Raw genomic sequence first — 13,110 nt, 5'->3', positions numbered from 1 at the left:
CCTTAGAATAGGCAACAACCCCGCCTTGTTCTGTATGAAACTCTGCCTTCAACATTTGGATGCGCAAGTAAAAAAAACAAACTTGGAAACGATAGCAAAGGAAAACAGTGACAGCATGCAAAAAATAAAAATGGAGTAACGTAATATAACTGAGGAAAACATTATTCGTTTGCATTATATTATTTGCATAATGTGTGTATATAATTTAAATATATTTATTTGTGTTTTTATTTGTATGATTGATGTTTTTTTTTTTTTTTTTTTTTCTTCGACCGCAATACATTTGACGCCATACAGCCGTGCTATAATACCACATTCATCCTGCAGGCGGCAGTAAAGCGCCAGATCTGAACAGCACCGAGGACATGACGTCATCAGTCGGAGACAAGTGCAGACGACCAGCGCAGAAGCACATTAACAACATTGTGAAATTCTCAAATTCATCGTTGAGAGTTCGGGTTTTCTGAGCCGGGTTCTCATTTGGACGAGTTTGTCTATGAAGCCGAACTGGACTGAGTCGGTGTTGTAAATTTGAAGCCTGTAAAATGTCTGTTGTTTTTGTTCCCAAGCGGCAGCGCGGAAAAGCGCAAATCAACCAGGAGACAATTCAGAGGGTGAGTATAAACATATACAAAATAACTAATTATTTACTGATCAATCAACTGTGACTGTGAAATTGACCAGTCACAATATTAAAATGATTTACGGAGCATAAACCTACATCTATGACCGTGCGTGTGTTAAAATTTCTATTTCTTTACATTCTGACTCCATTCTTAATTTTTGTGGATAATTTAAATCGTGGTTTGCTGTTTTTGCGTTGGTGAAAAGTGCTATTTTTCGATGTTAAAATACCCAATAAATAAATAAAATATTGGTACGCCCATTATGGCGGATGTAGAAAATGAAGTCCCGCCTTACAGGTTAAAGAGCCAATCACCTTTTAGAATCAGACATCACCTGTCAATCAACTCGCAACGCGCATGCGCTTAGATGAACCAGCTAGAGAAGGCGTTATATTTTAGCGTGATCTGAGCTAAAGAAGCACAATTTACGATACCATTGTTGTCATATTTGACTGCTGATTTGAAATATATTGTTTGATCATAATCTTGACCCATCGTTATGTAGATTTATGTCTTTCCCCGTTCAAGTAGTTAGGAGCTGTACTTTCGTGCCGCTTTTATCCATAGAAAGTAGCTGCTCAGTAGCGTTCCCAAGAGGGCAGCCGAGTGGACTGACTTGCCCTAAAATCACTTTGACTGGGATATCTAGTTTGTAAACGAGGATCTGCTGACCGACTGAACAAGAGCGGGAATGCCGTTCGTTCAGTTCGACATGTAATTTAATCTCGTTCAGCAAGGACAGAAAGGGTTCAGATGAATTCTGAATGTATTAAAGTAAATGGAGGGAAAATATATATCAACTTTTACAATCGTGAACAACTCTGTTTTTTTAACAAAGTGGTCGAGTCATTCAATGACTAGCTTACACAAAACGCAGAAGACACTCACTTGACGCCATGTACAGGCGGGAAGATGTTGCCAAAGGTTAATATCAATTATCAAATTGTTTTGGTAAACTGATTCAAAACATTCCAGTCACTAGGGTGAATCCCCACAACATAATATTGTTGTCATCGCCATATTTGCAACTATGATTAGTCTCAGGCTTCTTGACCCGTCCTGATAAATGACAGTGTGAACTGTAAGATCAGTTCAATTAACATATAAAAGTGTTTAATTGTAAGGGTCAGAGAGAGGGTGGAAAATGGTTATGAAAAGCTAATGGACATGAACATTATAAGAAGTCATCAGGAAAAATTAAATGCAAAAGTGTAGACTATAACCCCTTTAACATGACTTTTTCTGCCTTGCAAGCACTGCTATTTCCTTACAGAAATGTATATCTGGTTTACCTCAAATCGTGTTTAAATTGTTCATATTTTCCACTTCTTTTGGGGTTTACTAAAGTTAGACTATTTAAATTCATTATTTTTTATTTATTTCTCAGCTTCTTGATGAAAATGATCAGCTGGTCAGATGCATCACGGAATATCTACAGAAGGGTCGAGCCACCGAGTGTGTGCAGTACGTGCCGTTTAATGTCTCTGTTCTCATCAGATGCTTTAGTGCTTTGATGAAAGTACATACATTGTCTTTTCCAGATACCAACAGATTCTGCACCGGAACATTGTGTATTTGGGAACGATAGCTGATGCCAGCACTGAAATCCAGCCTGATACGACTGTGAGTTTTCTGCTGTAGAGAATACAGCGCTGGTTTATTAGTTTGTTTTTCTGTTCACAAGATTATCGGTAACGCTGTTAGTAACAAATATGAAATAACAGTAGTGATAGGCCAAAGTACAGTGCCTATAGAAAATCAACATAACCCTTTGGAATAACAACTTCTCTTTTTTTCCCTCTTACAGCCTGAAATCAAATCCCATTAAACCAAATTAAACAAATCCAGCTATATTTTCACATTTTGCCTTACAACATTCAAGTAACGAAAAAAAAGCAACAGTTCCAAAACTTTATAAAAGATGAAAAGCGATCCTACCCTGGACTTCACAGAGCTACCTTTTGCTTTAATAACAGCCATCAGTCTGTTTGGATATGTCTCTGTTAGCTTCACGCACTTAGATTTGGGAAAATGTGCCCATTTTCCCTTGCAGAATTGTTAGAGTTCAGTCAAATTGCGGGGTGAGTCCACAGGCAGGGGCGGGGACAGAAGGGTGGCAGCTGCCACCCTAAAAATGAGCTTTGCCACCCCAAGTCGGTCCCGCTCGCGTCTTGGAGACGTTGCACTACGGCTTAACCCGTCCGTGTTGCGCATGGTCCATAACAACGTTCCGGCACACCCACCACTCTGATGTCTGGCAGGACACAGCGTTCCTCCTCGTTAAACGAAACTCCGCCATAGACAATCCCGCAGCCCCGTCAGACGAATTTACTGGATGCCACCCCTTACTCGACTCTTGCCACTCCGGGCAAAAAATTCTGGACATGCCCCTGTCCACAGGTTTTCTATTGGATTTAGGTCAGTGCTCTGATTTAGCCACTCAAGGATGTTGACCTTCCTATCCGTAAGCCACTGCATTGCTTTTTTGCAGTGTGTTTACGGTCATTGTTTTTTTTTTGTCTTTTTCTCCCCAATTTGGAAAGCCCAATTCCCAATGCACTCCTCGTGGTGGCGTAGTGACTCGCCTCAATCCGGGTGGCAAAGGACAAATCTCAGTTGCCTCCGCGTCTGAGACCGTCAATCCATGTATCTTATCACGTGGCTTGTTGAGCGTGTTACCGTGGAGACATAGTGTGTGTGGAGGCTTCACGCTATTCTCCGCAGCATCCACGCACAACTCGCCACGTGCCCCACCGAGAGCGAGAACCACATTATAGCGACCACGAGGAGGTTACCACATGTGACTCTACCCTCCCTAGCAACCGGGCCAATTTGGTTGCTTAGGAGACCTGGCTGGAGTTTAGGGTCATTGTTGTGCTGAAACCACATGCCCATCTTCAGTTGTCAAGCAAAGGGACACAGACTTTCCTCAAGAATTCGGGTGTACATGGCAGCATCCATTTTCCCTTCAATCCTGACCAATTGCCCAGTCCCCACTGAAGAGAAACACCCCCACAACATAATGTTGCCACCACCATGCTTCACAGTAGGTATGGTATGTTCTGGGTGGTGTGCGGTGTTTGGTTCAGTCCAAAAAGTACAATTTTTGTCATATCTGACCATAAAACCTTTTGCCACATGGCATCAGGATCCTCCAACAAGAGTTTTCCAGAAGAGGCTTCTTTCTTGCCACCCTGCCATACAGGCCAGCTTTGTGTAAAGCTTGGGAGATTGTGGTCACATGCACAGACCGATTATTCTCATCCATTAGGGCTTGTTAATCCTTCAAAGTTGCCTTTGGCCTATTAATAGCTTCCCTGATCAATGTCCTCCAGGCACGCTCATCCAGTTTGGAGGGATGGCCCAATCTAGGCAAGGTTTTGGTGGTGCCATGTGCTTTCCACTTCTTAATAATGCTCTGAACTGTACTCAGAGGGATAGTTAAAGCCTTTGAAATCTTTTTGTATCCTTCTCCTAACCTGTGCCTTTCCACAATATAATCCCTTAGCCCTTTTGAAAGCACCTTTCCAACCATAGTGAATTCTTACATTCATTACCATGCACTACTAGCAATGGAATCCTCATGGAGCACCCGCTTTTATTTTGAAGTTACCAAAACCACTACAATTGATGTCAGGTGGGGGCCAATTAGCCAGGTATGCGATCTGAAAAGGGATTGGTTGCACTAATCACTTATCCAAATCAGGTATTGTACTAATTGATTTTTAAGAATAGTTTAGATTTTTTACATGCTATTTTCACTTTGATGTTAAAGGTTATAATGTGTAAATACAGCTGGAAAAGATTCATTTATTTACATTTCCAGGGTGTAATGTAACAAGTATTTTGACAAGGCATGATGACTTTCTATAGGCACTGTAACATGCTGATCTGTTTTCTTTTTTTTAGTTTTTTTTGCATTGTTGCACGTCCTTGCATATTTTTTTTATAATTTTTTTTTTACAAACACAGACTCCTTGTGAAAAAATCACATTGGCAGCAAGCAAAGACCCTTCAGATGTTACGGATCGAAGAAATTAATGTTCACTTCTATCCCATCTTTGGAACATTATTATGTACATAATTTCATTTTCATTTAAAATGTGTAATAAATGTATGCAAAAACAAACTCTTTAAAATGTTTTAATGTATATAACCAGGCCCACAAAGACTGCCATCATTTGCAAAGTACCACACATCCCCCTTTCATTAGCATGTTTGTTCATTAAATACATATATACACTGCCTGGCCAAAAATAATATTAGAGTATGCTACTTTTTGGGGGGCCAGGCAGTGTATTTGGTTAATTTGATAAAGCTTTCAGCTATAAAGAGTGTAGTAATCTTAAAAAGGTGGTAAAATTGTGTTAAAAGTTTCGTTTTTTTGTGCGGATTCTCCCTCCATATCCCCCCACCCTATAAAAGACACAGCATGCTGGCCATTCATATCAAACTAATACTAAATCCAGAATTAGATAGGCCTAGAATAGCATAAAATGAAATGTTAGCTTGAGAAAAAAAAACTGTGATACCTTTCAGGGGCATTTTGCCTCCAAAAAAATTTGAAAGCAGACTTTTGTAATGTTATATATTTATTTTTTGCATTGCTGGTACACTTGGAAATAATCAGTTGCCAGCTCTAGTGAACAATAAGCAACATAAGCCAAGCAGCCGCCCCTCATGTCTTCAGTCAGGGCAACATAAGAACTTTTTTTTTTTAAACTCCTTTAATTTTTTTTCAAGCCACTAGTAAACCATTTTGACACAGCTAAGAAATGTTGAGCGTTACAGTCCAAGGTCTTGTAGATGTTTTTTCTTAGAAAAAAAAAAAAAAAAAAAATTTTATGCCGCAACAGTTTGGGAGAGAAAAACACAGGCAAAGCAACAAACCTACATTTCGATAGAACTATAAAAAGATATATTTATATACAGCAAACAATTCTCTGTAAACATGGTAAGTATGTTAGTTTTCAGAAAACATGGTCATATCATAAATACAGGCAACATTGGCATCGGCAAACGTCACAAAAAAAATGAACATTCTGGGCTTTTAAGATGAAGCCCGATACCACAGAAACCAAAGGAATCTGGGTAAAAAAAAACAAAAACAAAAAAAACACCCCAATCCTACCATAACCATTTATTAGTGTTTATAATGGTGTATTTGGTAACCTATGCAGAAAGAAGATAGTTTAACTCTGTAGGAAAGAAAAAATGTGCTTCACATCTTGGGAAAATAATGTTTTACTTAATAATAAGCCTATATTTCACTAACTTGTACAGTAATGGTAAAATGTTTAAGAAAATACAAAAATAAGATTAATACTGTCAATATTTGTACAAGAAATATATTGTATTTGAAAGGAATACAATGTTATTTTTATTGTAAGTGTTAGTGTCTTTCGGAAGAAAGCCAATCGGAAAAGCAAAAGCGCATGAAGGATTATGACCATACAGATTTTCCAAAAGTTTTATTATTTTTTTAGATATTTATAACTACTACTACTACAGCTCCCAAACGGCATTTCTTTATATTTCAAGCACCAATTTCCCCTTTCTAAACAATACTTTGGTTAGAGAAAATATCTGCAAGTGCTATTCAAAACAACATGGCACAAAGTTTACTTACTAACATCCCTTTTTTTTTTTTTTCCTTTTTGTCAGATGATGAAAAAGTAGTGTATTTCTTTCAAATGACACCTCTGCTATGATTATTATATTTCTGCTGAGCCTGCTCAAAGCCTCTTCATAAAAAGTAAATATTTATAGTTAATCTTTTTTCTCTTTTTTTGAGTCATTTACAAGCTATGGAACAGTTAGTTGAGAGCTGCATTCTGGCTCATCCGACATGAGATTTGGCAGTTACAGCTATTTAAACACAGTATCGTTATGGGGGCGTGTCCGTTTATAGTACAAGGACACCCCTGAATCTTCGTAATGCGGCTGCAGTAGCGCGCTATGAGTGAGCACGATGGCCATGCATATTGGGAGACACCACGTGTAAACGCAAACCCGAAACACCACGGCAAGACTGAAGACTTCTAGAAAGAACTAGGCAATTTTGTACAACACGCTTTGCGCTGTTGGCTAGTAGTTCCAGAACGCGTTATGTTTTCAGTCGTGCAGTGGAAATCGGGCTGAACCGGCTGCCAGTGAAATGGTCCGACTAGCTGCGTTGAGCATGAATCATGCATTTTTTTGGACAGCGTGGAAGGCAGTTACGTTTGTTTGGGGATTTTGACACGCATCTGTGTACAAAAATGTTATTAACCACTACTCTAAATGCAAATTTCCCTATAAAAACATTAGAAATCTAATTTACAAGGTTGGAGTCTTGACCAGGGTCGTGTCGTTTTACGACACACTTTATACCAAAAGGTGAAAATCTCAGCTAGGTTTCTACGAAGCCCCAGATGAGGGCCGTGTTCCAGCGTACGAGCCTTACAAAAATAATAAAATATCCTTCCCCCTGCCTTATGTCTGAAAGTTTGATTTTCAACATCCAGTGACCACTGAACACAGTGCCACATCATGCCTCGTTTAGGCTCAGAACTCAAAGTAGAAGTTGCCTTTAGATGGTTTATCTAGTTTCACCCACATACACACTCATATACATAAAAACTGCCCTTGGATAAGAAATAGGACAACCTCTCCCAGCACGGGTCCAGCTCAGTACTGGTGCAGGTACGAGGGTCGATGCTCAGGTTTGAGTGGGAAGGTTTTAAAGCCTTTGCTCAGGATCTTGTGCTGGGAGACCTGCTGCTGCTGCTGCTGCTGTTGTTGTTGTGTGAACGGGAATCCGGAGGAGATCACGGAGGATGGAGGGCAGTCATTGGCTGTCGACCACACCGGAGACTGCAACATTTGCATGGAGTCGCCCCATTGGCTGGAGGGGATGGTCATCTGATAGAGGGAAGAGCTGGGATTGGGCATCGTGTTGGAGTGGGAGGAGTGCTGCCAAGGGGCCTTAGGAGGCCATGTTTTAGTTTTGCTGTCCTGTACGACAAAGAATGCAACATATATGATATATAACCAATGTCAACTTGCAGGAAACCCCAAACAGAGTCAATGATAAATAATACTTGGTGTTATTCATGGCCATAGCAATTAACATTTTCTGGTCAATGGAAGAGAACAGAATGCAGGTGTCTAGAGATGCATTTTTTAAATTTGAGAGTATTTACAGTACTATGCAAAAGATTTAGGCACTTGTGAAAAATGTTGCATAGTGAGGACGTCTTCAAAAATAATGACATAAATAGTTCTCATTTGTCACTTAATGTCATACGAAGTCCAGTAAACAAAAAGCTAAATCAATATTCGGTGTGACTACCTTTGCCTTTAAAACTGCCCCAATTCTCATAGGTACACCAGGACATAGTTTGCAATTTTACAAAAATGCAATTTAAGTCATTAATATAAATCAAGTCAACAACAATGCACAAAATGGCAAAATCACGTCAAACTGTAATAGGCCAATCATTTGGCAGCAGTGTAATGCATAAAATCATGCAGATACGGGTCAGGAGCTTCATTTAATGTTCACATCAACCATCAGAATGGAGACAATTATTTATCTCAGACCTTGGCACGATTGTTGGTGCCAGACGGGCTGGTTTGAGTGTTTCTGCAACTACTCATCTACAAGGATTTTCACGCACAACAGTCTCTAGAGTTTACTCAGAATGGTGCCAAAAACAAAAAACATCCAGTGAGCGGCAGTTCTGTGGACGGAAACGCCTTGTTGATGAGAGAGGTCAACAGAGAATGGCCATATTGGTTCGAGCTGACAGAAATGCTACGGTAACTCAGATAACCGCTCTGTACAATTGTAGTGAGCAGAATATCATCTCAAAATGCACAACATGTCGAACCTTGAGGCAGATGGGCTACAACAGCAGAAGACCATGTCGGGCACTTTATTAGGACCATAGTGTTCCAAATACATGGTTGCTGCAGAGTTTTTAAAATCAAATTTAAGAATTTTTAAGACCTTTTTCAAGACCTGAACAAATAAAAAATAATACCGTATCCCCATACCAACATAATCTCAAAATAAATCATTTATCACAGACTCTTAAACAGGCAGGGGCACACATTCAACATGGCCTTAACACTGATTAGCAGTAAAACAGGGTTGGCTATATGCATGTTTTCCACATATACAGTATATTACATTAAAATTGTATAAACAAATACAAATTAGAGGTCGACCGATATTGGATTGTGCCGATTTGATAATGTGTTGAAAAAAAGCCAGTTAATCTGTTTTTTAAAATTGGTAGCCTATATTAAATGTTCTTAGTCTTTTCTTCCTGTGATGGGGAGGGACACACAGAGGCTACAGGAGTCCAAATTTACTCATATTTCCAGATGAACTATTCATAGTGTGGAACTTTTAACTTTAAAGGCACTTTAAGTTTGAAATACACAGGGGACTCTTATTTTGAAATGTTTGTGCTTCACTGCTTCCAGCTGCTCATTCAAACAAATAAGGGATATAAAATGTGCACTCCTACAATAATCTACAACGTATTACAATATAAGCAATTAAAAGTAAACATTGTCATATTTCATCAACACATCATCATCATCAACAGTTGATGTTTAGTGATAGCTTGTCATAAATTTCCAATATGGCTTAATGATTGTGAACTGCTCTGCAATAGCTGAAAACACTCAAGCCACTGCGTGCTTGGAGAACATACAACAGTGCCGCGTTTTCACTCTGAAGGACGCAGAGCATGCATTTATTTAATTAAACTGTATTCTTTTGAAGTTTGATAATCACATTAGGTTATACCACGATTCCTGTCTTTCCACCCCCAAATTTAAGACCTCTTTAAATAAAAATGAAGACTTTTGTTGTATTATTTAAGATATTAAAGACTTTTTATGACCTTACGTTTTGGAAAACAGAATTTAAGATATTAAGGATCCGCGGGAACCCTGCAATCTCATATATAAGATGAGTTGGAGTGAGCTAATTAGCCTGTTAATAAAACACTTTAGTTGAGTGGTGTTCAGCTGTTTCAGCTCAAGCGGGGAAATGCCCAACATATTATGACTGGATTATTTGAATCAATTCTTTGATTAAAAAACAAACAAAAACATTGTAAGTGCATTGTTAATATCTTGCAATATAACATTTTCGCCAACAGTCTGCCTTAAATCGCTTGATTATCATCATGATGCATCTTTTTTGTCTCATCATGGTTATTGTTCCCCAGTCAAATATTTGTTAGTAATTTTGTTGGTGATATTAACACTGGATGTCTGCTTGAATGTGAATGGCTGTAGTCGTGGTGTTTTAAAGAGAATGAATTTAAAGACTCAACTTTTCTAACAGCTAAAGCACTGCACACTAATTAAAGTACTGCCACTAAAATATCAACCCAATATTTCGATAAACTAGTTGATCTTATTAATTAACCATCAGGACTCATCCCTAGCACAAGTGGTGCAAACACGTCCGCTTGCGCTCTAAAGTTCATGCTGCACCAGCAGAAAGAAACAATGGTTTGGGAAAGTGACATTCTGTGTTATGTGTGAAAGGGCTTTCTGTCAAATTTCATCTCTTGTATCATGGGATATGTGAGTGTTTATAAGAAGCTGAAGTGCCATAAGTTTTATTTTTACCTGGTTACTGTCATCACTGGTGTGGTGGAGTGGAGGAGAGGGCAGAGTACACACTTCCTGTTCACCACAGCTGTGTTTCCTAAAAACACACTCAACATAAGAATCAACAGTACTGGGAGACATTTTAAACAAACTAGTTTCCTTTCAGGCTAACTTTTGAACTTTGTACTAAAGCACTTCTGATGTTATTGTCACTTTAGAATGAATGGCTATGGACAAAAGTATGGAGGACCAATTCTGCCAATATTCAAAATAAATATATAAGCAAATTAATGTAAACAATTTAAAAAGTGTACATAGAAAACTATATTTTCAACTGTGATATTAGTATTTCTACTTTTATTTCCTTATTTATGCACTTACTGTATACATTTATTTATACATTTCCACAATTTTTTTAAGTATACAGTATATTTCCACATTTAAATATTTCCACAGTTCTACATTTTATTGTTTGTATGGTAATGAAGGGGCATCTTTTCCACTTCAGGCATAGCAATCGAGCTCAGAGTGCTGCAGAGTGAAGGCTGGAGGTCACAGTGACATCTTGTGGTCGACAAAATTAAATGCAAGTCTACATACATGAAATGTAGCTACAGATGTGTATGAACGTGCATTTTGAAATTCTAAAATATTCCTGTGAACAGATCAAGTCAAATAGAAAATGATCACTGCTGAATTAATGACTTAAGAGGTGGGTGATAGCACCAAAATCTTATATATCTGTTTAAGTAATTTTATATCACTAACAGCATGTTCCTAAAGAGACCATACCTGTTTGGACTCGGGATTTCTAAAATGTCCACGATTCGGCTGAAGACACTTTGACACGGACAAAAAGCAGTGGGTGCATGTAAAATCATCCAGTACGAATCATATTTAATGCAAACACGCTGGATGTTGGTGATTAGAGCTTGGGTTTATTCAGGTATGGTCTCCATTGGTACATACAGTTAAAGTGATCTAAAATTACTTAAACACCGATATAAGATTTTGGTCATATCGCCCACCTCTTAGTCACTCATTCAACAGAGATCATTCATTCCCTATTTGACTTGCTCTGCTATGCCTTAAGTAGAAAACACACCCCCTCATTACCATACATAAATAAATGTAGAAAAAACATTAATGTGGAAATAAATGTGGAAACAAATACATTTGGAAATATATACACGTATAAATAAATGTGGAAATGTATAAATAAATACATTTAATTTATTTCTATGTACACTTTTTCATTTTTGACATTTATTTGCAAATATTTTTTATAAATATATTCTAATATTGGCAGACGTGGTCCTCCATACAATAGTGCATGCTCAATACATACATACATATAAATGTTTGTTACCGTCTCTGCTTAACAGCTGCCACCAGGTCAGGCCCAGAAAACATGGAGAACAAGCTGTCCCCATTGGCTGAGGAGGCTTCATCACTCGAACTGGCTGAGTCACCCTGATTGGTTGACCAGCCACTGTTGACCGCCTCCCTGTAAAGCAAAAAACAAAATCACAATCATGAGCACATTAGAATATGTCATTAAGGTTCTTACTTATTAATCAACTTATGATCAATGACTGACAATGTGAACTATGCCAGGTCATAGAGATTCCCCAATCATAACTGAATTAATTTACATGAAGCCTTGAGGGAACAGAAGCCTTCAGAAAATGAAGTCATGTGAACTAAATTATGACTGTTTTGGTGTTATAACAAGAAACCTTGGCTAGCATTTTAGGCGGAGAATATGGCTCTTACACATCTGCTTATTTGGTTTGACAATGTAGGCAGTCCTCAAACTTTGATTGGTCAGTGTCACTCACCCCTCACTGTAGTATTCTGGGTGTGTCCAGCCCCTGTGCTGGTCGTCAGGGTGGGGCCAGTTGCTGCGAGAGTTGCTGGGACGACGAACATGCTGCGCCTGCCGTTTCTGCTGCATGGCCTGATTGACCCCAGCGACATAACGCGCAAACTCTGGATCAGAGCCAACTGACAGAGAGAGTTTGATATCGATTTAATCCTGTTCATTGTTTAAACTGTCCAGCACAGCAGAAATGCACAATAGAGTTTAGTCACACACACAAAGACCTGCAACACACTAAAGAGAGCTGCTGGACCACGCTAACCACAATACACACATTTAAAAAAACTATGGCTGCATCCCAAATACGCACGAAAAAGTGTGAAGGCCTACTTTGCCAGCGATTAGAAAACACATACTTCCCCCTTTATCGCATGCTGCTTGTATGTAAGTGTTAACATATAAACTGAATTCATTAACATAAAATTCATCAAAATTATAATCAGTAAACTTTTTTGATTACACTTTTTAGGTAATCTAATTTGATTGCTTTTGGGTTATGTTTGAATTAATTATTGCATGTTTTGCTAAATCTGATTAATTTAAAAGTACTAAGTACTAATTAACACTCCTTTAATTAAATATTAGTAAACATAAAATCAAAACAACTTGCTATTTATCAGTTGCTAAGTAAAACAAAAGGTACTTGAATATGTAATACAAAAAGGAAAACAAACTGTAATCCATAACATTTATGTATTTTTAATTTTGATAGAATTTAGGAATAGGTATTGGACTATTTTTGCACTTTCCGGCTATAAAACTAATAAGTGAATGTCTTTAGATATGTTGCAGAATTTTTATTATTTAAATGTTTTATTACTTTATTATTAATGAAGGTGTGGCCTAAGAAAGGTGCTTTTTCTGCCATCCTGAAGCATGGCAGAAGTGCATATTAATGGGGCAAAAGAACAAAGTTGCATGTGACCGACACCTCTGAAATGTTTGTGTACAACAAAATGTGTTTTTAGTGTTTTAGACCCT

At 38.2% G+C, this 13,110-nt stretch overlaps 2 protein-coding genes across 3 annotated transcripts in view; one reads left to right on the top strand and one right to left on the bottom strand.

Moving 5' to 3' along the window:
- Positions 1-341: 341 nt before the first annotated feature.
- On the top strand, positions 342-4,755 carry ss18l2 (ss18, like 2). Of its 2 annotated transcripts, none has more exons than XM_051724211.1 (4): positions 342-614; positions 2,014-2,090; positions 2,168-2,249; positions 2,434-3,890. In XM_051724211.1, exons 1-4 carry the CDS (start codon positions 546-548, stop codon positions 2,452-2,454), a joined length of 249 nt encoding a protein of 82 aa, XP_051580171.1. In that variant the 5' UTR covers positions 342-545; the 3' UTR covers positions 2,455-3,890. The 2 variants fall into 2 exon arrangements, with proteins under 2 accessions (XP_051580171.1, XP_051580170.1); XM_051724210.1 differs by lacking the exon at positions 2,434-3,890 and adding an exon at positions 4,599-4,755 and having other exon boundaries at positions 343-614.
- A 445-nt stretch (positions 4,756-5,200) lies between these two features.
- The window catches only part of LOC127455976 (granule associated Rac and RHOG effector protein 1-like), a 49,170-nt gene continuing 41,260 nt past the window's right edge, over positions 5,201-13,110 (bottom strand). Inside the window, exons 11-14 of the mRNA XM_051724209.1 lie at positions 12,089-12,254; positions 11,617-11,754; positions 10,266-10,344; positions 5,201-7,622 (exon numbers count right to left, since the gene is read on the bottom strand). Coding sequence (XP_051580169.1) covers positions 7,296-7,622; positions 10,266-10,344; positions 11,617-11,754; positions 12,089-12,254 — 710 coding nt within the window. The 3' untranslated portion in view covers positions 5,201-7,295. The remainder of the gene's footprint in view (positions 7,623-10,265; positions 10,345-11,616; positions 11,755-12,088; positions 12,255-13,110) is intronic.

This window comes from Myxocyprinus asiaticus, chromosome 18 (assembly GCF_019703515.2).
Source record: "Myxocyprinus asiaticus isolate MX2 ecotype Aquarium Trade chromosome 18, UBuf_Myxa_2, whole genome shotgun sequence".
Taxonomy (NCBI): Eukaryota; Metazoa; Chordata; class Actinopteri; order Cypriniformes; family Catostomidae; genus Myxocyprinus; species Myxocyprinus asiaticus.
Note: the sequence above shows the minus strand (reverse complement) of the source record. Positions and strands in the feature narration are given on the sequence as shown.

Coding starts and splice junctions, on each gene's coding strand:
- ss18l2 (XM_051724210.1), top strand. CDS start 546: ATGTCTGTTGTTTTTGTTCCCAAGCGGCAGCGCGGAAAAGCGCAAATC. Junction 615..2,013: donor ACCAGGAGACAATTCAGAGG/GTGAGTATAAAC, acceptor TTTATTTCTCAG/CTTCTTGATGAAAATGATCA. Junction 2,091..2,167: donor CGAGCCACCGAGTGTGTGCA/GTACGTGCCGTT, acceptor TGTCTTTTCCAG/ATACCAACAGATTCTGCACC.